This window comes from Diadema antillarum, unplaced genomic scaffold, assembly GCF_040938485.1.
Source record: "Diadema antillarum isolate AM-2024a unplaced genomic scaffold, OU_Dant_1.0 seq00000234_RagTag, whole genome shotgun sequence".
Classification (NCBI taxonomy): domain Eukaryota; kingdom Metazoa; phylum Echinodermata; class Echinoidea; order Diadematoida; family Diadematidae; genus Diadema; species Diadema antillarum.
In genome coordinates, this window is record NW_027271283.1 from 449,076 (window position 1) to 472,571 (window position 23,496).

Consider the following 23,496-nt stretch of genomic DNA (forward strand, 5'->3'; position numbering starts at 1 on the left):
AATTGTAAAATGAGAAATGAAGTTTTTTGAGCTCAAAATGAATTGAGCAAGGTCATTTTAATCCTGATTAAAACCTCTATCCTTTCAGTTATTCTATTTGATACAAAACACGAATCATCTCCTTTCAAGTTTTCAAACGCAGTTTGCAATACAACATGTTCAAAATGCTTCAAATTTTGTAGGAGCGTGATAGTAATGAATGCATTATGGAACCCTCTTTATTTTGTTATACTACTGAATTATATGTGTACAGTCTACAGTGTGAAATTAAACACCACTTGGGTCGAGCTCTAAACAATGTTTTGTATGGAGCATGGACAGATTTTGTTGTTATTGTTAAAGGGAAGCAGTCCTGAGATTTTCACTGTACTGATAATTAAGAAGAGTAAAAATTATAACCTTTCACCAATTTATACGCGTGGACATCAAAAATTGTCTCCGTACGCGATTTTTAAAAAATAATTCCTGCAAGCGATCGTGTAAGAGCCTGCCAAAAGGTGCAACGTCATTGATGCCCTACTCTCAAGTTGACAGCCGTGCCTCAGAAAACCAATTTAAGTGCTCAAAATGATCATATCTGATTTTTTCATAAAATGTGACAATATGTGGTTTTATTATTTCAAACAAAATATTTCAAGCTTATTTATATATATAATTAATATAAAAATAAATAGTAAACATGTATTTATAAATAACTAGGGATGACGAGCAGAACACCGCTGGAAAGAGTTGTGCATCGATGACGTATGACTCTCCGCCAAGACTTGCTCATTTGCAGAGTCACACTTTTTTAACCGAAATGTACGAGCTTATTTGGTGATTTGAAAGTTTGTTTTTGATGAAAGTAGTTCATTGGAGGTACCAACAACAACATATTTTTTTTTAATTTCGTGAGGACTGCGTCCCTTTAAGGGTTGCACTGTATTTGTATATTGATAATAAATAGCAAGAGAAAGTTCTGCTAAATGTCAGTTTTCATAATCAGTCAAGGTGTACCATTTCTCTTTGAATATTCACAATTGGGCAAGAATAAAAAACTGATGACATACTGATATAACTCATTGTGATGTTTTAGTCGAATTTAGAAATACTGCAAACACTTGAAAGCCGTATATATTCTTGCTTCCCCATCTTTACTCATGTATTAAGTTTTAACACAAAGCTGTATGGCAATTCAACTAGACCAGGCTGAATCATCTCATATATTTTGAGTCTATTACAGAGACTCCAACTCTCCCATTTTCGACGGGAGATCTCCCGCCGAAAACCCATTTTTGCAAAATCTCCCGTTCTCCCGCTTGAGATTTAATTTCTCCCACCCTGGCTCTTTGTCTTTCGTTGGAAAGAATTTCTTACTTATTTCTATCGTATGTTGAAAAAAAATAAGCCTTAGATAGCACCAGAGAGCATCTAGAACCTTAGGAACTTCGCGTTTTGCACACATCAAGTTGGAGTCTCCCGTTTGCTAGAGGTTTCAGGCGGGAGAATCTCCAGATCAGAAGGTGCTTTGGGTTGGAGTCTCTGTTATTATGAGGGATTTGTTTGAGGCCTTTCCCAAACATGGATCTTTGTATGAGGCAACTTGCTCGGTGTGACAGTAGTCAAACCTTGGTTGTGAATCAAGTAAGCTAGCATTCAGATTATGCATCAACATGTACATTTGTACATCCATGGTGATAATATAATACTGTTAAAGAAGTGGATATTTTAATGCAAGTAATTTGTCATGCTCAGCCAGGTAAGATGAATGTTGCACATGCTTTTAATTCCATGAAATCATGATCTCACTTAGTGGTACATATAACAAGCAAAGATATTTGCGTGCTTTTATATTTGCCCTAGTTTCTGGTTGCGCGAAATGTGCAAAAATGTTTCCATCCCGAGGAAAACTTTTCACTTTTACAGTAAATGCGGCACAATATGTGGGCCTAATAGTGTTCCTCAGTCTCTCTCAATTACATGACTGTACTTCCATCTAATATTTCTTCAAGATGAGATATGCTTTAAAGGCACATAGACCCGGTGGTTTAGTCGATTGTGTAAGCGGGCGCACGGCGCAAGTTCTCTACAGAGACCTATGCTATCGACTCCTCTTTAGCGCTTACGCTTTGACCCATTTCCACAAGTCCGGAGAAGTCCGATCCACTGTAGTCAGTGGTCTGATCACAGTTCGGCTCACGATTCGGCTGATGACAGCTTTAGCAAACTTCTTTGTGACATCATACTATTAAAGAAGCTCATCAGCACGCATCCTGGCATCACTACAGACTGCTTGATGCGCAGAGAAGACAATGAAGGCAACGTTACCTAGCAACACCTACATGCTTTACTCTTGATGACAGCTCACCTTTGGCAATCTTCGTATCAATGCTAACGGTGATCGGCAGTATCATCCAACAGCGCCCCCGCATCCACCAGGACTATGCGCCTTTAAATTGAGATGTTTAACAAAAAAGTTCATGTTCAATGTGATGGTCACTCCTTTCTGAATCCATAATGAAAAAAAAGAAAAGAAATCTGAAAAATATTCTTTCCTATAATTTTCTTCAAGAATGAAGTCTCCAGAGATTGAAATTGGGCTTACTAACTTGCATCAAAATATGCATATTGTGCACAAGTGATAAGTATTGCTTGCTGTGTAAAGTTCCTTTCTCACGTCCTTTTGTGGAAGCCTATGCTTATTTCTTCCTGCTCTGATTCTTCCTTGCTTGTTCCTGGTTTATTTCCTTTGTATTTTGTCTCTGAAACCAGTGTGAATGTCAAAATGATTTAGAAATGACTGATGATATAAAGCAATTAATTTACATCAAGAAAAATCTACCAAACAATGTTGCTGTTAAATTTGTAGAGATGTTGGGAGTTACGGTTGAGTTACAATGATTATGGTTACCATAGTAATAGCTAAAATGCTCAGAGCTTATCAGTTTATTCCTTGCTGCTGCCATATAGTAACTGCAATTATTGCGACAAACAATAATTACAAACTTCTGAATCAAACATGCATCTAGAGTGTATGCATTTTTATGTCATATCTTTGCTTAAAAAATACACTTATTCACCAAAAAATAGGTGGTTTTCACGTGGACCAAATGCAGTTCAAATACAAGTCAATGTGGAATGAGTAGTGTTCATATACGGAATGAAAACTTGTCAAACCTGCCTTTTCTGTATCTTTACTGTCTGATAATGTGTTTGAAAATATGATACACACTAACAATACACACTAACAGGACAGAGCTTACAGCTTTGTTTTCTTGTTGCTTGTTTTTACATATGTAATTTTTGCCTTGTACACATAAGAAGTAAAAGAAAGCTGCAAAATGAAGTAAGTCAAGTACATGTCTAGATGTGATTGTTTGAGACAACCAGACCTACGTGTAGCTTTTCTGGATATTCGGGGGTCGTCAAGTTTGAATGTGTTGTGCGAACGTTAAAGGGGTGGTACAGTTTTGGTTGAAATGGGGCGTCGGCTTTCCATCTGTTTCATGAGATGATTAGAAACCTCTTACGAAATGTGAAAGAGCATGTAATTCTAGAAAGAGGGATTCAAAGTTTGTTTGATGAAAATCGGTCTTGAAATGACTGAGATATCGAAAACAAAGGGATCCTAGTAGAAAGTGGGACCCACCTTTTGTTAGGATCGCTTTGTTTTTTTTTACTTATGGATATTTCAACCATTTCAAAACCAATTTTTCATCAAATAAAATCAATTCCTCATAGAATTGTATGCTCTGTAACATTTCAGAAGTGGTTTCCTTGTATCTCACAAAAAGTTTCAAATCTCTTAAACAGGCAATGTGACCTACTACAATATTGTATTGTGTGCAGATGCAGCTAAGTTATCTCACTTGGCTGAAAACACTGTAGTTGAGTGTACCAAGACATGCCTGAATCATAAAGTTTTTCTCATATTCTACAAATTCAGCATCAAAACATCTGGAATTGAGCTTATAAACTTGTGATATAAAATAAAATTTGCAAAAAAAAAAGTTAATTATTGAATAATTCAGTGACGGAAACTCGTTACTGATGGTATCTCAATTGTGTTGTCAAGTTTGAAATGTTGATCTGTTTACATCAAGACATAGTGTCCACCGTGGTTTTTTAATTAACTTCCCCAGTTTTTACATGATTCCCTAAAAGGCACGCATGTATTGTCAACATACTGTAAAACAAGACACATTCGTGGTGTGAAATTTTTGTGAATTGGATCCGATGCCCTTTTTCTTGGCATGAAATTTTTGCATTTTGCCACTGGAATCCAATGCATATAGTGTAGACAAGAACTTCTGCTTGCATTTTAATTTCGCAAATCTTGGCTCTCGCAAAATTCGTGAAATTAAAATGTGTGTGAACACTCCTTGTTTAAGTTACAGTAATGCATGTACAATGCATTTGAAAAGTAACATTGTTTTGATTCATAATGAAGCATGAACAATGTTTGTTGCAGCCCAACACAGTGAAATAACAGTGTATGTGTGTGCACATCTGTATTATATGCTGTACAAATAGAAATCTATTGTTATATATTGTAAATATTGGCAAAGCTTTTATGAACCTAACTGTTGCTAATATTGTGCTGTACTGTGGTCATAAAAAGGCCAATTTGCTTGTACATAATGTAATTTAGAATGAAATTGTGATGAAGTAAATGGAATTCTCTTTTTGGTTGTTTTTTCCTAATTCAAACATCTACCTGATAATTTATATAAACAATAAATCTGTGTGAAACTGTACATACTGCTGCTAACAGACTCTTGTGTAATGTGTTTAATGTACTAGGAATGTGTAATGATGTGTTTATTTAGAATGACTGGTCTACATCCACTGAATGCAAGTCTGTACTGCATGTCAAAAAAAAAAATTACAATAGGACCCTCAAAATGATAACTTAAAAAATAGTGAATCAATCCAAATACAATTTCAGGGAATGAAACTGTAACTTATTACCCACGACTTGCAGAAAACCCCATCCGATTTGCTTCATTGGTCAAAGAGAAATGAGGATTATTGTAGAGCATGTCAGGAATCCCTTTCCTCAAAGTTCTGTCCATACGTGTTCACACATTATTATGCAGTTTCAAGAGCATCCAAGTGCTAAACTTGGAAGAATCACATCCGTGACATGCTTCACAACAATTCACATTTCTCTGTGACCACTTAACCAAATTGAATGGGGTTTTCTGCAAAATATAGGTAAGATGTTATATCTTTAGACCCTGAAATAGCATTCAGACAGTTTAATCGTATTGGAAGTTATCAATGCAAAAGTCTGATTGTATTTTTTTTTTTTTTTTGGGGGGGGGGGGGGAGGGGGCATACTGTATGAATGACTGAGGATTTGTTGTGTTGTGTTTCACAGCTAAAGTACTCCTAAAGCTGGTATGAAAGCAAGATATGTTAATTTGATTAAGGCGTAACAATCCTTCGTTTCACTTACTTCCATATTATTTGTTGTATTTCCAGTATATTCCTTTAAAGCCAATACATTTGTTTTCATCTGACCACCATCAAATCCAAGAAACTACTTATAATGGCAAACATTTTAATCATCATTTCTAAGAGATATTTCCAAGAAAGGGGGGGGGGGGGGAGTGCATATTCAGTTTTCCTGCATGCACTGCCAAAATGCACTGATGCGAGACAACTGTTACACACACACACACACACACACACACACACACACACACACACACACACACACACATACACACACACACACGCAATGTATCAAGATGTGCAAGACTTAGCTTAAAAGTCTTGAAAGGCCACAACACATTTTTTTTTTTTTTTAATGATCTGGTAACTCCTACCTCCCCCCCCCCCCCCCCCCCCCCATCTTTAGGATTCAGCATCATGTCATGTACAGTTTTGTCTGTTTGAAAAATACTGAAATTAAACACACAAAACAAACAATGAACATTGAGACTGAAGAAAAATGTCACCAACCTGCAAACAGTTTCTGACAATTGTGACTACAGAACAAACTTCTGGTCTTTATTCAGTCTGAAATGAATGAAAAGTGCCCATCATAAATATATATAATAATATGCTTCTCTATTCATATTGCATTCACTTGTGCATAGTAAGTACATGCTCAGTTAGTCTAAATACAGATCACAGACACAAGGAAACACAAACTTGTCATCACTGTAAACTGACATTGTTGTTTGCTTCACTTTTTCAGTAAATTCTTTTTCCAAACTTCATTTGTGACCGTACATCACAAAACCAACAAAAAGTCGCACCCCTCGATTTTAAGTGAGGACTCAAAAAAGGTGAAATGGGTCAACCGAGTCGATCTTGAGTTTTCTTATTTTCTGAAAGAGCTATCCTTCTACATTATCCTTCAGTTTGCGATCATAACATGAATAGGAAAGTGTGTTTTCAGCAGTTTTTATACAATCCTTTTTGGGGGAGAGTAAAATGATCAGGTATGTCTCAGAGGCCCCTTTTCATTTCTTGAAATCCTTTGCACACTTGACTTGACTTGACTCTAATAACTTCTGAAAGGATAATGCTACTGCATTGAAAGTCGGCATTATTCATGGACAGAATGTGTTGATAGAGCATGCTCGATTTCAATTTAATCTGATAATCCCTTCATTGTTGTTACAGTGGTGTACATCCTGTGTTTTGTCCCTGTCATCACACAGCTAGCCCAGCTTGATGAAGATAATTCATGCTTGAATAGACCCGGTACCTGAGGGCCTCTTTCTCAGTTCACACTTTTCCAGAGTGTGTGCTTTCTTTCCAGTATTTAGATACATGTAGGTTAGGGGAGTCCATTTGAATTGAGTTATACATCATTTTAAAGCTTAGACTCTGCTCTTTCCAAATCTGCCCTTAAAGGGTGTGTACAGTTCTGGTCAAGGTGAGGATTTAGCTTTTAACATTTTGCGAGATATTCAGAAACCACTCTATGAGATGTCACAGAGCATGCAATTCTAAGGGGTATCAAAAGTTTATTTGATGAAAATCGGTTTTGAAGTGGCCGAGATATCCAAAAAACAAGGTGAAACAAGGAGATCCTAATAAAGTTGGGGCATGTAGTCTTTTATTATTATCACTTTTTTGGATATCTCAGCCATTTGAAAACCAATTTTCATCAAATAAATGTTGAATCCTTCTTAAAATTACATGCTCTTTCATATTTCATAAGAGGTTTCTCATTATCTCACTTGGGAATGTTAAAACCATGAATTCCCACCTCAACCAGTACTGTACAGTCCCTTTAACTAAAAATCCACATTTGGTGACTTTTTGTTGGTTTTGTGATGCAGGGTCACATTTAGATTCATCTGAAACATGGTTTCAAACTGTAGGGAGACTATAATACAAGCAGACAAGAAATGTACATCTCTTTCTTTGGTTGGACCAAAGTCACAAAATTGAATGAGAAGCATGAAAAATAGGCAGAGGTGAAGGTAGAAAACTTTTTATGAATATTAAAACATACAAAGAGGCAAGGTGTCCTTTCTACACAGTGATGGGATCAACACTCCTTAACATCCATAATGAAGACAAAAAATTAGTGAGGATATCGCTGAATGTGTCTCCCAAAATACACTCCAAAGTTATTCTGTATATTTCACTCTACTTCTTTTCTGTCAGCCAGGCCATGTTTGAGCCCTCCAAAGCAAACTGAAACAAACGAAGCCAATGTGTACCGTACCATACCATGCCAGATTGGGAGTGGTTGAGCACTCTGTGGAGAATACGTACCTCGTGAGTTAATTTCAGACTCCTGTAAAGAGGGGCCACACATATATCTTTTATAGCAATCAACACATTTAGCTTGTGCACCTATGCAACATACAGTTGCCCCAAACAAAGAGAATCAACTCTCTATTATGATACTGTAAAAGTGGAAATTTTCGTAGATTTTGCGCAACCAGACGCTAGCGCGAAAATAAAAGCACGCAAATATTTTTGCATGCCATATGTTCCAGTAGCCGATGTCTTGATTTCGCAAAATTAAAAACACGCGAAACTCTTCTTACCTGGCCAGGCGCGAAAAATTAGTCGCGTGAAAATATCCACTTTTACAGTATATTGCATGTAATGCGCATTCTTCTCATGCCAACTCTGGTACGGTTAATATGAACGCTTTTGGAGCGCATGGGGAAGTGGTCCACTTTTGGCTCAGTGTGGCACATGGTACACATTTGAGTATTCCTCTAGTGCGGGTATGGTAAGGTATGCTTCAGCAGAGCACTCAAATGCACCCATAAACTCACACTCTTTAAAGGGTGTAGGGGCTGCAGGGTGAAGGAACTGCATTGGGACATGCAGCACCATTAGACTCATTTACCATATCATCAGACTTGCAAAGAGGTTGGTTATATATGTGTGTCATTTCTTAGGCTTGGAAGTACATTGGGAGTGATATGTCCTCACCTTCAGTATTCTATATTGCACATACCCTGGACTTTTAACCTACAAAAACAATCAGTATTATTATCAATTCTTGAAGGATGAGATGATTTTGCTATGACACATGTTTCCCATAGACACCTGCCCAAGTATACTCTACTTGGGACAACTGGTAGTCTTCAACACACACACACAAACATACAAACCATAAACAAGTCAAGACATGTATTGCTACAGTGAAGCACATTCTTCTATTCCACTGACTGCAAGAACATCTTAATCTTACACGAGGTCAAAGGTCACGCTTTGCATGAACTGTACAAAACTTCTACAAAAATCACACAACTTGATCGTTTCAGTTGATTGAAACTGTGGTCACAGTGCTCACACTCTTAAACAAAATTCATGCAACAAATGCTCAACTGCTGGTAACATCTGTGAACAAAAATAAAAATAACTGCTGAGTCAAAATGCCATTGTACACAACAGTACAAAGTATGAAGAGCTTCACTATAAATGATTCACATATTGGCCGTGGGTAAAACTGAATTTTCTAACAGCAGGATACTTCTGAATGAACATTAGTTATCATCACGTTAAAACTCTATTCGATCTCAAATGTTAATTGCTAAATGCCCGGTCACACTGCCCAAAAGTCGCGTAAACACATGTATCAAGTAAGAAATTCGAGCTTAACGCGATACATGCGCGATTTGCGCATTTCATGAGTTTGTCTGACGTGGAACCTTCGTAGTTGTCTGCCGATGTGCGCCGGATTGGTGCTTCGCGCGATTCCGGGTTTTGAGCGGCTCAAAACTCGGCTTTGCGTAAAAGTTTACGCAGTATTGCGCTGTTTTAGGTAATTGTTGCGTAGTTTGCGTAGTTCTTACGCGAACAATGGGCGAAATATGCGTGGAATATCAGTGATCATTCGCGAAAATGTTGCCACTATGGCGTTCATGCGCGATTCATATGCAGTTCATTAGTGATAATGCGCAGATTATGCATGGTTTTCCGTGGACCTCAGTCGTCGCGCACAACCACGAATTCGCCCTATTTTGGGCCTTTGCGTGCCTATGCCCTGAAAGTGCGTGGTTTGTTAGTGATTTTTGCGTGATCTTTCCGTAGTTCTTGTGCAATTCATCGGTGATTTTCATCGCGTAAATCAGCGAAAATTCTCGACGGACAAGCACGCACAACCAAATTTCTTGCGTGATTCATGCGTTTATGCGACTTTTGGGCAGTGTGACTGGGCCTTAAAGACAGATGTTGATGTAGTTTCTGCAGTTCATCACTCTATAATTTGTTGCTATTGGGTAAAGTTGAGTATGGTGGATCCTCATTATAAAGAAGTCAAATATGGCAAACCCTCTTATAACAGGCTGATTTTTGCACATCTCAACTCATTCTATTCCCTTGTTTTTGTACCCTAATATCATGAAAAACCCGACATAGCAAGAAAATTGTCATGGTTTTTAGGTCTTCGTTATTACCAGATTCCTCTGTACAGTGTACAACAAGAACAGTGAAGATTGGTAGAGCCTATAAGTATCGGTAATCATGCAATATTCATGTATCTTGTTTACACTCTGACACAATACACAGTCCCTCAAGGCTGCAAGTCAGATAAAAAAATGAGTGCAATTTCCTCCTCGTTAGTGTTATCCATTAGGCAAGGTTTTTTCATTTCACACACTATTTTAATACAAACACTTGTGTCACTTAAACAAAGACATGCATCACATCACATGCCATGACTGGTCATCTAGCATCGTGATAACACCTCTATCACTATGTCATCACAGACTGGTCAAACACTGGCACAAAGAGTGGAATGCACAGATTATCTAATCACACTGCACTGGATGATAATCCAACAATATTGCTATCTCTTGACTACATGCATCTATCAAGAAGTCTCTGTGTGCTGGTCAGGCTTAATACAATCATTGATACATATTGGCAGATCAGCTCCAGTCTCCACACACCAATATAACAGATGCAAAGCTTGAAAATAGTATTGCAGTATTCTGAGGGCCAAAGAGGTGTATTTTTGGTAGAAAACTGTATTCTTACCTTTCCTGCAATAGATACACCTGCATGTGTAGTACTACTTGTACAATATGGGGAAATTGTATTTTCTATGAAACTTGCAGAATTTTTGGCAAAAAACAAGTACAAAATACAAAAAAAAAGAAGAAGAAACTGTTGGCATCTCTGGAACTTGACAAAGAGACCTCCAATCATTGTATCTGAGATGAAATGATTGCAGTAGTTTCCACATAGTAACAACAATGACACCCATAGTTTGTCAGTAAGCTGTCAGTTACAATGTTCACCGTTCATATATTGCAAATATAAAGCTCACTGCTTGTAAGTTGTGACAATGATTGTGGCTTTATGTAGTGGCTACCATGGCGACAATACTCACAGCTGATTGGATGCTCTGAATCTGTAGTCATGGTGACAGCAGTTATTGCAAGATTTGATTGTTGTGCATGATACCAACGTCTGGATGAAGGATCAGTAGATTGTGATGACCGCAGTCATCTCAGAAGGGTGAGTTCATCCCAAGTTTGGTGCCAAACTGCAGCCGAGTTCTCTTCTGCCACCTCACAAATACTCTGCGATAATGACAAAAACACAGGAATTGCAAAAATCATTAACATCAAACTCAAGGATGTCAGCATTCAGATTTTAAAATAAGAGATTGTGGAAAGCTTTCAAGAGAGATACTTGTATGTTACATGTATCTCAATCAGCAGCAATCGACAAAGCAGGGAAGCTTTTATATTCTTCAGTCACAGCAAAAAGAAATAGTTGGTTTTTCAGGGAATCTCCTGCAAAAACAGGGACACTTGGCAGTTTTGCAAACTTTACGCCTGAAATACAACAATAAAATGGCAGATAACCTTAGTGCATCATAACACTATGCTACGTAACATATCCCAGAAAACCTTGGTTTGTTTTCTGGAAATATTTGAAGCTTAGTTAAACACTGGATCATCATTCAATATATCACATTCAAAATGACTTGTGAGTACTTTCCTTTAAAATGCAGGACCTAGCCTAGGACTTGAACACACATCACCTACTGCCTACTGCACAGCAGTACTACCACTGAGCCACAGCTAGTTCATGGCAGTGACAAGAAGAAAATTGAAATGCAAGAACTTTCTGTACGACAGATGGTGCAGGATGAATGATCACAACGGCCAACTTGGCTAAGGTGAGCTAAATATATACAAATTCAAACCTCAGAAATGTGGCATTTTGAAATTTCATGTTTCCTCCAGACACACAAGAAGAAGACAGGGTCATGTGACCATAAGGGAAGTTTATAGTCAACTTACTGAATCTCATACTGCTTGATGGCCTCACAGAAAAAGATGGCTGCCAACGGCCACAGGAAGGCCAGGAGCCAGACTGAGAGGGGAATAGCTCCAAGACCAACGGTCATCTCCCCAAAGTTTGGTGACCCCCAGATCCTTACATCCACCACAAAGTAGATGATCTCCATTATCAATCTAACATACAGACATGAAAGTGAAGAAGAAAACGATAGAAAAAAAGATAGAGAAAAATCTCCATCAATGAACATACCACATTTGACAACATAATATCACATTTGCGCAGTTTTGGTTTATTCTATATTTGAAGGGCAACATTACATAGATGTATAAGGTACATGTAAAGCTGCATTTGATGTCTTACGATGTACACTAGTACTCATTACAAGCAAATACATAGTTACTAAAAAGGCATTTTAGTTCATTAACACTGTGAAAGTTTGCACTTGACACACAAATTACCTAGTTGAAGAGATCGCTAAAGGGTAAAAAGAAGTAATAATGTTCATGCTAAGGAATTGATATGTATCTGTCAGTGACATCAGAAGACTTAGTTTACATATGGAACATTTCAAGTAATTCCCTTGGATTGTAATCTAGGTTACCGTACTACAAAATTGTTGAATCAGAAAGATGTTATTCAGACTTTTAAATTAATACACGATCTAAATTGAAGGAGATATATTTCTACAATAAGTGCATGCATGAGCATCATTCAGCAGACAAATGCTTTAGTCCATAGTAAAACTCACATGGCAACGATGACAGAGCACCAGAAACGATTTCTGAATGGTGGTTTCCTCCACACTGGCTTGAGGCAGTACACAAAACTTGCCGAAGATGAAACTGTAAAAAAGAAAATGAAAGGACTTCATTGTGAGTTTGAGTAGATTTTGAGTGAGTAACTGCAAATATTTCACACAGATTCTGTTTACATTTGGTTAGTGCTCCTTGGGACCATGAAGAGCTCAATTACAAGATTCAGACCTACAGTTAACTAATAAGAAAAAAACAAAACAAAACAAAACAACAACACACAAGTATGGCAGCACCTTTGTCTGGTCTCCCCTTTCACTCTTCTTCATTCCCACACAAACACGCATTCCACTGTCAAACACTACCTTGCCCAACGAACTCCCATAAACATCATTAACCATCTTCCAAGTAGAACTAACCACAACATCTCACCTCCTTATCCTAATACAATGAAAGCATTATGTGATTGTTTGTACATATATTATCTGCATGATACACAAATAAAAACAATCATCCTCCCAACTCTCAAAGCATGCACTTCTCATTACATCCTCTCTTTCAGCTTTGTATCACACCATGACACCCAAAACATTAAAGTTGTCCATTTCAATTTTTTTTAAAGGAACCCTATGACCATGCTGTTTAAGGAGAGCACACCTTCCCTTCTGCAAGATGATGAAAATTTGCAAGGTCCTCAATCATACATCAAGGTTGAGAGGTATGTGGTGGGTAAAAACATCTTGTCTACGGATGTAGGTAATTGACGAGATTCAAACTTTAGACCTCTGACTGAACGTCAAGAGTGTTTTCCACTATGCCACATTAACCCCACAAACACAGGACGGTCAGTAGAAATCTCCTTTGTGAGAGAACTATGTACCTCAATAATTGGTAAATCCCACTTATTCAGGTGTAGCGGGTAGGGTGAAACCCCTCTGGAAGGTTACTAAGACACAAACATTGACAATTGGTGTGATTTATCACCCTGTCATCTTGGCAGATTAACCTGGTGAAGATTAGCCCTGAGTATACTCAGGCAGGTGTCTATGGGAATATGTTATAACAAAATCAGCTTATTCTCTGAGTGGGTTAACAAAAAGTATAGACAAGGCTCACTGTGTTCTGATAGGAAGAAAAGGTCAGTACTCTCTGCTGGCCCAAGGTCATTTACCTTGTAGGTTTATGAGACATTTGTGGGTGATAGATTCTGAGTGCAAATAAAGATTTGTGACTTACCAAGGAAGAGGATCAAAATGAAGGTTTGGATGTTTTGTGCTAGAACCAGATGAGAAGAAAACTCCTCACCAAGTCCGTTCCACTCTGATGTTGAGTTTCTGACCAAGAAACAAAAGAAAACAAGTAAACAAGCAGAGAGAGAGAATAAGACAGAGAAACCATGAAACAGTGAAAAAAGTGCATATATAAATACCACTAGTCCTGCAAAGAGAAATATTTTCCCATCTCTCACAAAGAAGATGAAGAGCCATGCAGATCAATTTGATGTTTTTTCTTCCAATACTGTGCAGAACCTCCTTGGAATAAAACCGCACAACTATTCATATCCACTCATTTTAATATAGATCTATTACAAGCTGTATTTTCCTTTGCTTATTTTAAATATCAAAATACTACAAGGTGAGCAAAGAGTGAAAGAATATAGACATTTTGTCATTTTGTCCAATAGTTATAACACTGGTATTATATGAGGAGAGAGAAGATACTGTGAAGCAAGAAATTTTCGCTTCGCGAATTGGAGCCTCTGGCCTTTTTCGCGGCATAAAACTTTGGCGGGTTACCACTAGCATTCAATTCATACAGTGCAGACAAGAACTTTTGTGTGTACCTTAATTTGGTAAATCTTGGCTTTCACAAGAGATGTGAAATTAAAATACACATGAAAATTTTTAGTTTTACAGTATGAGAGGGAGGGGAGTTCCCAAGGGCTAGAGGCGGAGCTAACCTGTTAAAGAGGATGAAATGACACCCCCCTGGGAGTGGGGTCGACTCCTGACAGAAGGCATACAGGGTGAGAGCATGGCACAGGACACAGATCACCACCGAACCAAGGAACTTGAAGACGAAGGAAAACCCAAACATGAGAACATGCTGTCAAGCGGGAGAGAAAACAGAGAGTAGGAAGAGAGGGTAAATCATCAAGAATGTTGCCTTTGATGTGGATATGGCACATTCAATATTTTTGACAGTACTTTCTGTTCCTACTATGACTTCATTCATATTAATCGTTCCTGAGTTGAGTTGTTTTCATTGCAGTGATTCACAAAATGCACTTCATTGATGCAGATAAACAATCATATGACTTTTCAGTGTTTTGAGTATCAAAATGGCTAAATACCAAAAACACTGAATAATCTGTGTTTATTTATGCCGAGAAAGAGTTATTTCCTAGTATCACCTGGAATGATTTTACTCATTGACATGCTCTAAGGGAGGCTTTATCTAAAGCAAACATCAGTCTCCATACACGTATCTTCAAAAACTTGTTAACACCCATCAATAGGTCAATATCAAGACTTTCTCCCCTCATGATCTCAATGGACATCTGTATTGAGTACCGAAATGTGATGTCACAGCCATTTGTTACCATGGAAACTAGTGCTAAACAATCCCACATAGCCCAAATACCTGTGAACACAACAGTTGCTAACCATGTTCAAAACAGAAGACTGTGACATCATCACTTTTGTACTCTATAAAGAGAATGGACAGTGCCCACTATTCTCTACCCTGGACAGTCCAGGGTACTCACATCCGTGTTCTTCTCCCTCAGGTTCTTGCCGGTGGCCTGGGTCATGACCTTTGACTGGCAGTTTGACCCCATGAGGGAGCTAGCCAGGAGTGGAAGTACGACAGCAGCCAGCCAGAGAACATGGCGGCCGCTGAGTGGGGGAGGCAGGAAGAGAAGTGTGGAGAGGAGCTGGACACCGCTCACTGCTAGCAGGCCCAGCAGCATGAAGTTGAAGCAGTTCACCATGCTGTTGCAGATACCCCTAGCCTGCAGAATGGAATGGTCCAGAATGCACATATTGCTATGGATTGACTATGGGATTGGTTGTACCATTTGATGCACAGAGGTGTATTATGGTCACTATCATCACAAGTGTTCTTACATGGCATGTGACATCTTTGGCAACATCTCACTGTGCTTTAGGAATTTAAAAACAGGTCACAAAAACAGTCAAGAGAGAGATAATGCTGTATGGTAATATTTTTATCAATGCCTTGTTTTCACTGAAATGAATTGACTGGAATTAAAGATGTTTTCAATTCTTTTGCTGTATCTGCATGTTTTCATTTCACACAAGGTAATTATAACCCATCCCCAAAATCAGTGGGTAGAATCCCCAAAACTATGTTTACCACAGACATAGGTACAGTTGGAGTGTGCAGTACTGCCAAAAGGGTCTTTGTGTACATTGATGATGTACCTCCAGCATTATATCTTTCTCGCGAAAGTGTCTGATAGATTCCATGGATCCATTCCTTGACTATACTGATGCATAAATGATCAGATCTCTAGGTGACCATGGCAGCCAGGGCAATGGTAATAAGTCTTTTAATGATTCATCATCAAAACTCAGAGAGAAAACATATGCTCCATTGAAAGTATTTCTGGAATCCAAACTACTTTTTTGGTTCACTGAAATGGACCATTATCTACAATGCACAGTCAATAGGCGCGGTCAGACTGGCAAAAGATCGCGATCTTTAAGATCTCAAAGTTTTGCTAGTATGACCACAAAACTTCCCGCGAAATTTCCCGCGAAACTTCTCGATCTGTGTGCGGGCGGTGCCTCCGAAGCGCGAGGCCATTGTCACGTACAGATGTGCATTGTTACGTCACAATCCCTAGCCGTCGGACGGCGCACTCTTGCTTGCGCGCGTACCAATGGCCCAAACTTCGCGATCTTAAACTTCTCGATCTTTTGCCAGTCTGACCGCGCCTATTGTCTCTTGATTGTCCTGTGGCTCCTTCATTAGGCCAAAAAAAAAAAATTGTTGCATTGGCGTAACATGAGATTTTCAAATAGGGTCGGTCGGGCGGATGTTTTTTTTTTTTTTTTTTTTTTTTTTTTTTTGCTACCTGCATTTTACGTGTAAAACTCGTGCTCAGCTCAGTAAACAGTTACAACTGCTGCAGCGAATGTGCTGTGTTCATCTATTCTACAAATCATTTATGAGGCCGATATTACTGGAATTATACCCCTTCACAGAATTTAAAGATGTTGAAATCCCTATCCTGAATGTTTTCACTTCATATTTTACTATTTTGACTTAGATAAGATAGATGCAAATTGACCCATATGTACGATCTTTTCATCGCACACGGCGATCTCTATTACAGTCCCACATATACAGATTCGTGTAAGTTCTCCACACAAGAAACCTATGGCAAAACTGTGCACAATACATCGCAGTCTGAATGCTACGTATACACTGAATAAATCTTGTTAGAGTACGTGTCCGTGTTGGAAACAGATGACGTACTGATCAAGGAAGGCTTATGCGAGGCGCTAGATCTCTCCCTCGTACATCCGATATCCCCAGAGCCGTTTCCACTTCCGGGTTTGTGCGATCGCGATCGCAATCAACAAGATATTTGATATCGATAGCAAAAAAAAATAATAAAAAAACATGGGGTCGGCGGAATTTTTAGGGTCGGGCGGGTTACGCCAATGCAACAATTTTTTTTTTTTGGCCTTACCAAACAGAAATTAGGAAGATGGGCAGAAAACTATGGAATACTGTAAAAGTGAATATTTTCGTGCGACCAATTTTTCATGCTCGGCTGGGTAAGATGAGTTTCGCATGTTTTTAATTCCATGAAATCAAGACATCAACTATTCAAACATTTGGCAGGCAAAAACATTTGCATACTTTTATTTTTGCACTAGTTTCTGGTTGTGCCAAATGCGCAAAAATTTCAACACTGCAAAAATTTCCACTTTTACAGATTACGAAAGAATAATTACACTGAAGAAAACTGACAGCACACAAATGAGGTTTGGAAGAAGACTGGTAGCTGACCTCTTTTATGATTGCCACCAGGCTGATGTTATCAGAGCGATGGAAGGAGAGAGAGCAGGGCAGACTGGTGAGCAGTGAAGTCACCTCCATCGGAGACTGGACCTGGGCTGAAGCCGTCCAGTTTGGTGTGGGCTTGGACATGGCCTCCTCGTTGCTCATGCACACGTGTGGTGGGAAGGGCTCCAGACCAATGCTGTGTGGAAGGACAGAGAGGTAATGGTCACTATACATTTGGTCCACTAACAATGAATAGGACTATGATGGCGCAATGGTAGCCTTACATAGCTCAGCGCAATATACCTTTTATTCTAATTTGTATCAACAAGATGCCGTAACAAAAGTATGAGCCATAACTTCAGTTTATCGCATCCTCATTTTTAACCCGTTGAGGATGGTTTGAGTTTGCTACAACACGCATTTCCCATAGACACTTGCCCGAGTATACTCGGGACTCGTCCTCAACAGGTTAAGGGAGAAACAAGCCTTGTACAACCTAATCAACATCCATTGGTTTGTACATACAAACTATTTTCTTCTATAGTCTACAATCCAGCTACTTTCAGTTTACAGAGACAAGAACTGCTTCTTTACTACAACTTTCATACTATTTACCATAAATGATACAATGTCTCCTTTGGAGAGCAAACTTCAATGAGAGAAATTCAGACCTCAAACTTACAGTAGGTGATGACACTATCACTTAATCTTATTCACATCTGAGATTGTGACAAATATTTCTCTCGAATGTTTTACCTGAAGACCAGAAAGAATTGTAGATATGAAGAGTTTGTTTGCAAAAACCGATAAGTCCATTTTTGCCAAATGGAGATATTTGCGATTAAAGGTCAAGAAAAATAAAGAGAATAATAAGAAATTTTTTGCTTCTTTTGACCATAACTTCAAAATTATACCTTTATATGTAGCGACCAATATATCATTTAAAAGGTATTATTTTGTACATTATGACAAAGATCGTATTTCAAAATCTTCAAAAATGGACTTATCGGTTTTTGCAAACAAACCCTTCATATTCACTGACTTTCATATCTCTGGTCTGATTCTAGTGAGACTTTTCAGTGATCTGTTTCAGTGCTGATTTTACTCCAACAGAGTAGAGTTTCAGCTGGAGATGAGCTGCTTATTGAAACTCACCTGATGTCAGCCTGAGCAAAGATGGGAGCGTTGGTAAGGTTCAGACTACTCCCCAAGCAGCACACCACCTCCCCGTATTCCTGCATGATTTGGATCATCTCTCGGGTGGCTGGAAGGCAAATTTGGGCAGGTACAGAGAATAGGCATAGATTCGTGAACATATCATCTATTACTTCAATAGTACTCAAGGAATAAATACAAACATAAGGGATGAGGACTAAAGTTCAGTTGCTGAACACATATTTGATTTGGTAAATGGTAAATCAATATGTTTGTTTCATCAATTCTACTATTAGTGTACTTTTAGAAGTTGTGTATATATACACACTCAGGTTGCAATGTCATTGCATGTGCTGTTGAATATTTCGAAGTAGTTTTTTTATTCTTTGTATTTCAGAAGTAGTCTGATTATCACAAAACAAAGGAAATGATGCATCATAAATGCAATGTAAATATTGTATACTGCCTCAAGGCTGAACCACTGCTAACTTTGAAGAAAAGAAAGGAAATAAATCTATTCCCAAAGGACAGAATAAAGAAATAAAGGAATCGACAAACTCACTTTCAGGTGTGACATCTGTAAAGAGTGGAACAAGGAGAGGGACGTTGTCAATGTTCTCCAGGTGAGGTCGGATGTTTGAAATTCCTCGAGGGAGCTTTGCCTGATAGAATGAAGGAAGACCATAGTAGTTTTATTACAGGTCCTTGGGGGAACAATTTAAAATCTCATGATGTCTTTAGACTACAAGTGTGTTTTCATCCTCACATACAAGTGTGTACCTCCCATTCACAATCCATCACAACATCTTGCATAAACAAACTGGTGATGAATGTGTATCCTACTGAGTTTTGAAGATTCAGAAAACAGGATTGTAGCCGATCCAGGCACTGGTATATTGAAGCCATGCCTCTCATTGCCTTATGACGACAAAGACATGCAATAATCAACAAATAAATTGTAATAAAAAGCTGCATAAAGAAAATGGTATAATAGAATAGTGTAGAAACTTCCTTCAACAAAAAGAAACATTAGGATTGAAGAAGATGAATTGATTTTTTATGCATGAGAGGAGTCAGCTCACCCTGTTTGAGATATCAAATCCTCCGGCTGTTTCACTCTCAGTCAGGTGACTAAGGGTGTCTGTCTCAGCAACAGAGACGTCACTGTTAAATGTCTGTGTCTCTGAGATCTGCCTCCTGCGATTGGACAGGTCCACCTGGTCAACGGCCGAGCCGGACAATGACCGACCCAAGAGGGCATCACTCTCCTTGGCATCCTCCGAGTTGTTGCCGTTGGGAGCGGGGGATGTTGGGGAGGTGCTACGGGATACCCTCTGGGATCCGGGGAGAGAGGAGCTGGAGACATCTGACATCAGTCTCTGGCTTCCACCACTCTCTCTTCGGGATTCAATGGCCTTTCTTGATTTTGCTGCATCATCCGCTGACATGGCGTCCTCTGAGTTCTGCACCTGCCTCTCCTGAGATTGGTTAGGCTTCTCCTTGTGGCTGGAAGATGCTCCCTTTGGCTTCAGGAGCAGACGGTGGACTGCTTCATCGTCATCATCATCTTCATCTTCATCCTCGTCCTCATTGGCATCCTCCGTGTCTGCATCCCTACTGCAAGGTCTGTTCAGTTGCTGGGCTGAGGACGTTCTCATCACGATGGCCTCATCTTTTTCCTCACCTCCATCACCCTCACTGCTCATCTTTCCAGCTTTGCCAGGTTGCTCAGCAACCGCATCCCTTTCGGGTGATGCTTTGTCCTTGGGGGTCAGTTCTTCCATTTCCAGCTCTATAGCTTCTACACGATCCTCAAAGTGGACACGCTGAGGTTCAACATCAATTGTGACCTGAAGAGGATTGCATAGAAAAGTGATACAGATGAGCATGAGAAGACATAAATGTGATATAAATGCACTACTGTTAAGTCTCTACACATCAAACTATCAAAATATAACAAGGATTAAACAATATTTCTTCATTTTTTTTCCAAAAAGTGTACATTCCCTCGACTTGATCTTGACTATGATAAAGGTACCATTATTTAATTTCCCTAGCCTTGTGAAGGATAAGTAAGTGTTCTATCATCATGCTTGAAAACTGAAAGTATTTGCAAGTTTCTTTATATTTCTATAATTTGTTCTATCACTGTGGCATCACATATTTTGTAGCCTTCTCCTCCAGTGATGATGGTTCATAAATATAACAAAAACTTCAGAAAAACATTTTAACAAATAACCTGATTTTTCCACAAACTTCATTGATGTATTCTACTAGTATTTCTGCTTTCACTGAATCTAAATATATATTTGAATTATATTCCCACTTATTCAGCCAGTAAAGTTTTCAAACCTGCATTTCCTCAGAAGAGCGGGGAGAGAGTTCTGGTCCGTCAGTCTTGGACGACACAAGTATCTCCCCATTGTCACTCAGTCTGTTGCTCATCTCACCGTCCGTGATGGTGTTGTCATGACAACTGCTGCTGTGGCTGGAGTACTGGCGGCTGACGGGGGCGTTACCATGGTGAGCGGTGTGGGAGGAGGATGTTGAGGAGGGAGGCACCGTGCCGTCCTGCTGGAGGAGTGAGATGTGGCAGTTCCATCCCGCCTCCAGACCCATCTTCTCTGAGAATACCTGATGGCAGATAACAGAATTCATTGAAATAAAATCTAATCTATTCTACTCATGTAAGGGTTTCCCAGGAAAAGCATTTCATCCTTTGTGTATATGGTTTATCTTATTGATTCTACAATTTCTCTTCTGTATTTTTCAGTTAGTTGTACTGAATAAGACATATATTTTGTATAACACATAGCTGTAAAAAAAGATGAATTTCCTGTTATGGGAAATTATATCAACTTCTTTATATGATATTAATATATACATTACATTGATATTCAGTTTAGATAGCTGATTGAGAAACTCCATTTTATATTGCACTAATTACCATAGAAGTGATCACCACAAACTAAGAATTAAGACTAGTCAACACTGAAACTGAACACTTCTGAATCAAGGTATAAATTTTGCTGCACTAAGGTTGCACTTCTGAAAAGTTCTGAAGAAAGTCACATCATTTTATCAAACTCTGAGCCAATTAACTGATTTCCCTGACATAAAATATCTTGGAATCACACGAAAGCTCTCAAACAAGCATTTACTCTCTGACGTAGAGCTGGCGCAGATAAATTGCACCTTACTAAGATTTTTTGGAGGTGGTATCACATCCCTATCAAAACTCCTCTATCATCATAAATTTGTGAAAGTTCTAGTTTTACACATGACACTGACCCTGCTGCGGAGCTCCTGGTCCCGTGAGAAGTGTACAAAACGAATGCAGGCATTGTCCAGCTGCTCGATGAGAGAGACAATGTCCGGCTTGGCCTGGTAATTGCTGGTCACCATGCCGATGAAGATCTGACCACACTGTGACCTGACATCGCGTTTACAGGAAAACAAATAAATGAGCCCCATCAACCCATTGAAAACTAGTCCCGAGTAAACTTAGGCAGGTGTCTATGGGAAATACGTGTTATAGCAAAATCAGTCCGTCCTCAACGGGTTCAGGATCAAGTAGTTTGACAGACTTTAAAAAATTGATAAGTGAATTTCCCACCATAAACCAAAGAAAAGAATTACCAGTTCAGGAAAACATCCCGATTCCTACATATACAAGGTATCAATCTTTATGGGAACATTTTGAGCATGATGGTCCTCTCTGCTCTAGCTTGTCAATGGGTATCTGGTAGCAAAGCTGAATCCTGTCTTGATTAGTTTTGTTAACCCATTAACTGCAAAACAATGGAATGGATGCTTCCCTGAGTTTTAGATGACAGACCATTCTGGTCACCACGGGCCCGTTTCATAAAACTTGTCATCAGTGACAAGTTGTTATAGATGTGACAAGCTACTGAAATCCTTGCATCTGATTGGCTGAAAGCAAATTTGTCATAGAAATGTGGCAGTTGTCACTGATGACAAGTTTTATGAAACGGGCCCCAGGTCTATGCAAGTTCAATCTCTGTTTGAACATGAATTTCATAAATTTTAAAGTCGGACAAACATATGCGTCATCCTGATTTGAAAATGCATTGCCTAACCAGCTGAGAAAAATGAAAGGTACTTTGTACAAAGGTGCACATGAACTAATTACAAACTGGCTTATAAAGATGTACCTGTAACACTCTTCTGCATTTCTAATGCTGCCCAGTTTGTTCATAGCAGAGTCTAAGCTGTGATATTTCCTCGTCCGCTTCACTTCAGAGATGGAGCCTTCTCGGCTGGTATCTACATCCCATGAAGATCTGTGAGGAGGGAACATCGTTGAAAGTCTTTACATTTTTTTTAAAATATATATTAAGAATATAACATAGTTTAATACTGCAAAAAGATATCAGGATCAAATGAATGCTGTGAGGTTTAGTCATTCTAAACAATGCTATAGTATTGTGTTTTGTGGGTTGAAAGGGTAAAAATGTCACATAAATCATAAGATTTCAAATGTCATCACCAGTATTCCCACTGTCATCAGATTTATCATCATCATCTTGTTCATAGCCAATTATTGATAGCCAAAGTAATCTTGTAAATAACCATCAACTGTTCAAGATCCACAGCAAATGCCATCACAACAATCACCATTGTAGGTTTCAAACATCATCCTCACCATCAATAGATCATCATTGCTGTCATCATCATATTCAGTATCAAGACTACATTTTGTACCATCATCATCGCCATCGCCACCGCCATCACCATCACAATCATATTCAGTATTCAAGATTATCATCATCATCATCCTCATTGCGTCATCATT

General features: G+C 38.8%; 1 protein-coding gene across 1 annotated transcript in view; it reads right to left on the reverse strand.

Annotated features, from left to right (window-relative positions):
* Window positions 1-10,478: 10,478 nt before the first annotated feature.
* Window positions 10,479-23,496, reverse strand: part of LOC139729310 (transmembrane protein 94-like) — a 31,169-nt gene continuing 18,151 nt past the window's right edge. Inside the window, exons 18-30 of the mRNA XM_071640238.1 lie at window positions 22,856-22,984; window positions 21,972-22,113; window positions 21,033-21,314; window positions 19,763-20,530; window positions 19,243-19,342; window positions 18,681-18,789; window positions 17,529-17,721; window positions 15,250-15,495; window positions 14,443-14,588; window positions 13,719-13,816; window positions 12,479-12,572; window positions 11,730-11,903; window positions 10,479-11,000 (exon numbers count right to left, since the gene is read on the reverse strand). Coding sequence (XP_071496339.1) covers window positions 10,928-11,000; window positions 11,730-11,903; window positions 12,479-12,572; window positions 13,719-13,816; window positions 14,443-14,588; window positions 15,250-15,495; window positions 17,529-17,721; window positions 18,681-18,789; window positions 19,243-19,342; window positions 19,763-20,530; window positions 21,033-21,314; window positions 21,972-22,113; window positions 22,856-22,984 — 2,554 coding nt within the window. The 3' untranslated portion in view covers window positions 10,479-10,927. The remainder of the gene's footprint in view (window positions 11,001-11,729; window positions 11,904-12,478; window positions 12,573-13,718; window positions 13,817-14,442; window positions 14,589-15,249; window positions 15,496-17,528; window positions 17,722-18,680; window positions 18,790-19,242; window positions 19,343-19,762; window positions 20,531-21,032; window positions 21,315-21,971; window positions 22,114-22,855; window positions 22,985-23,496) is intronic.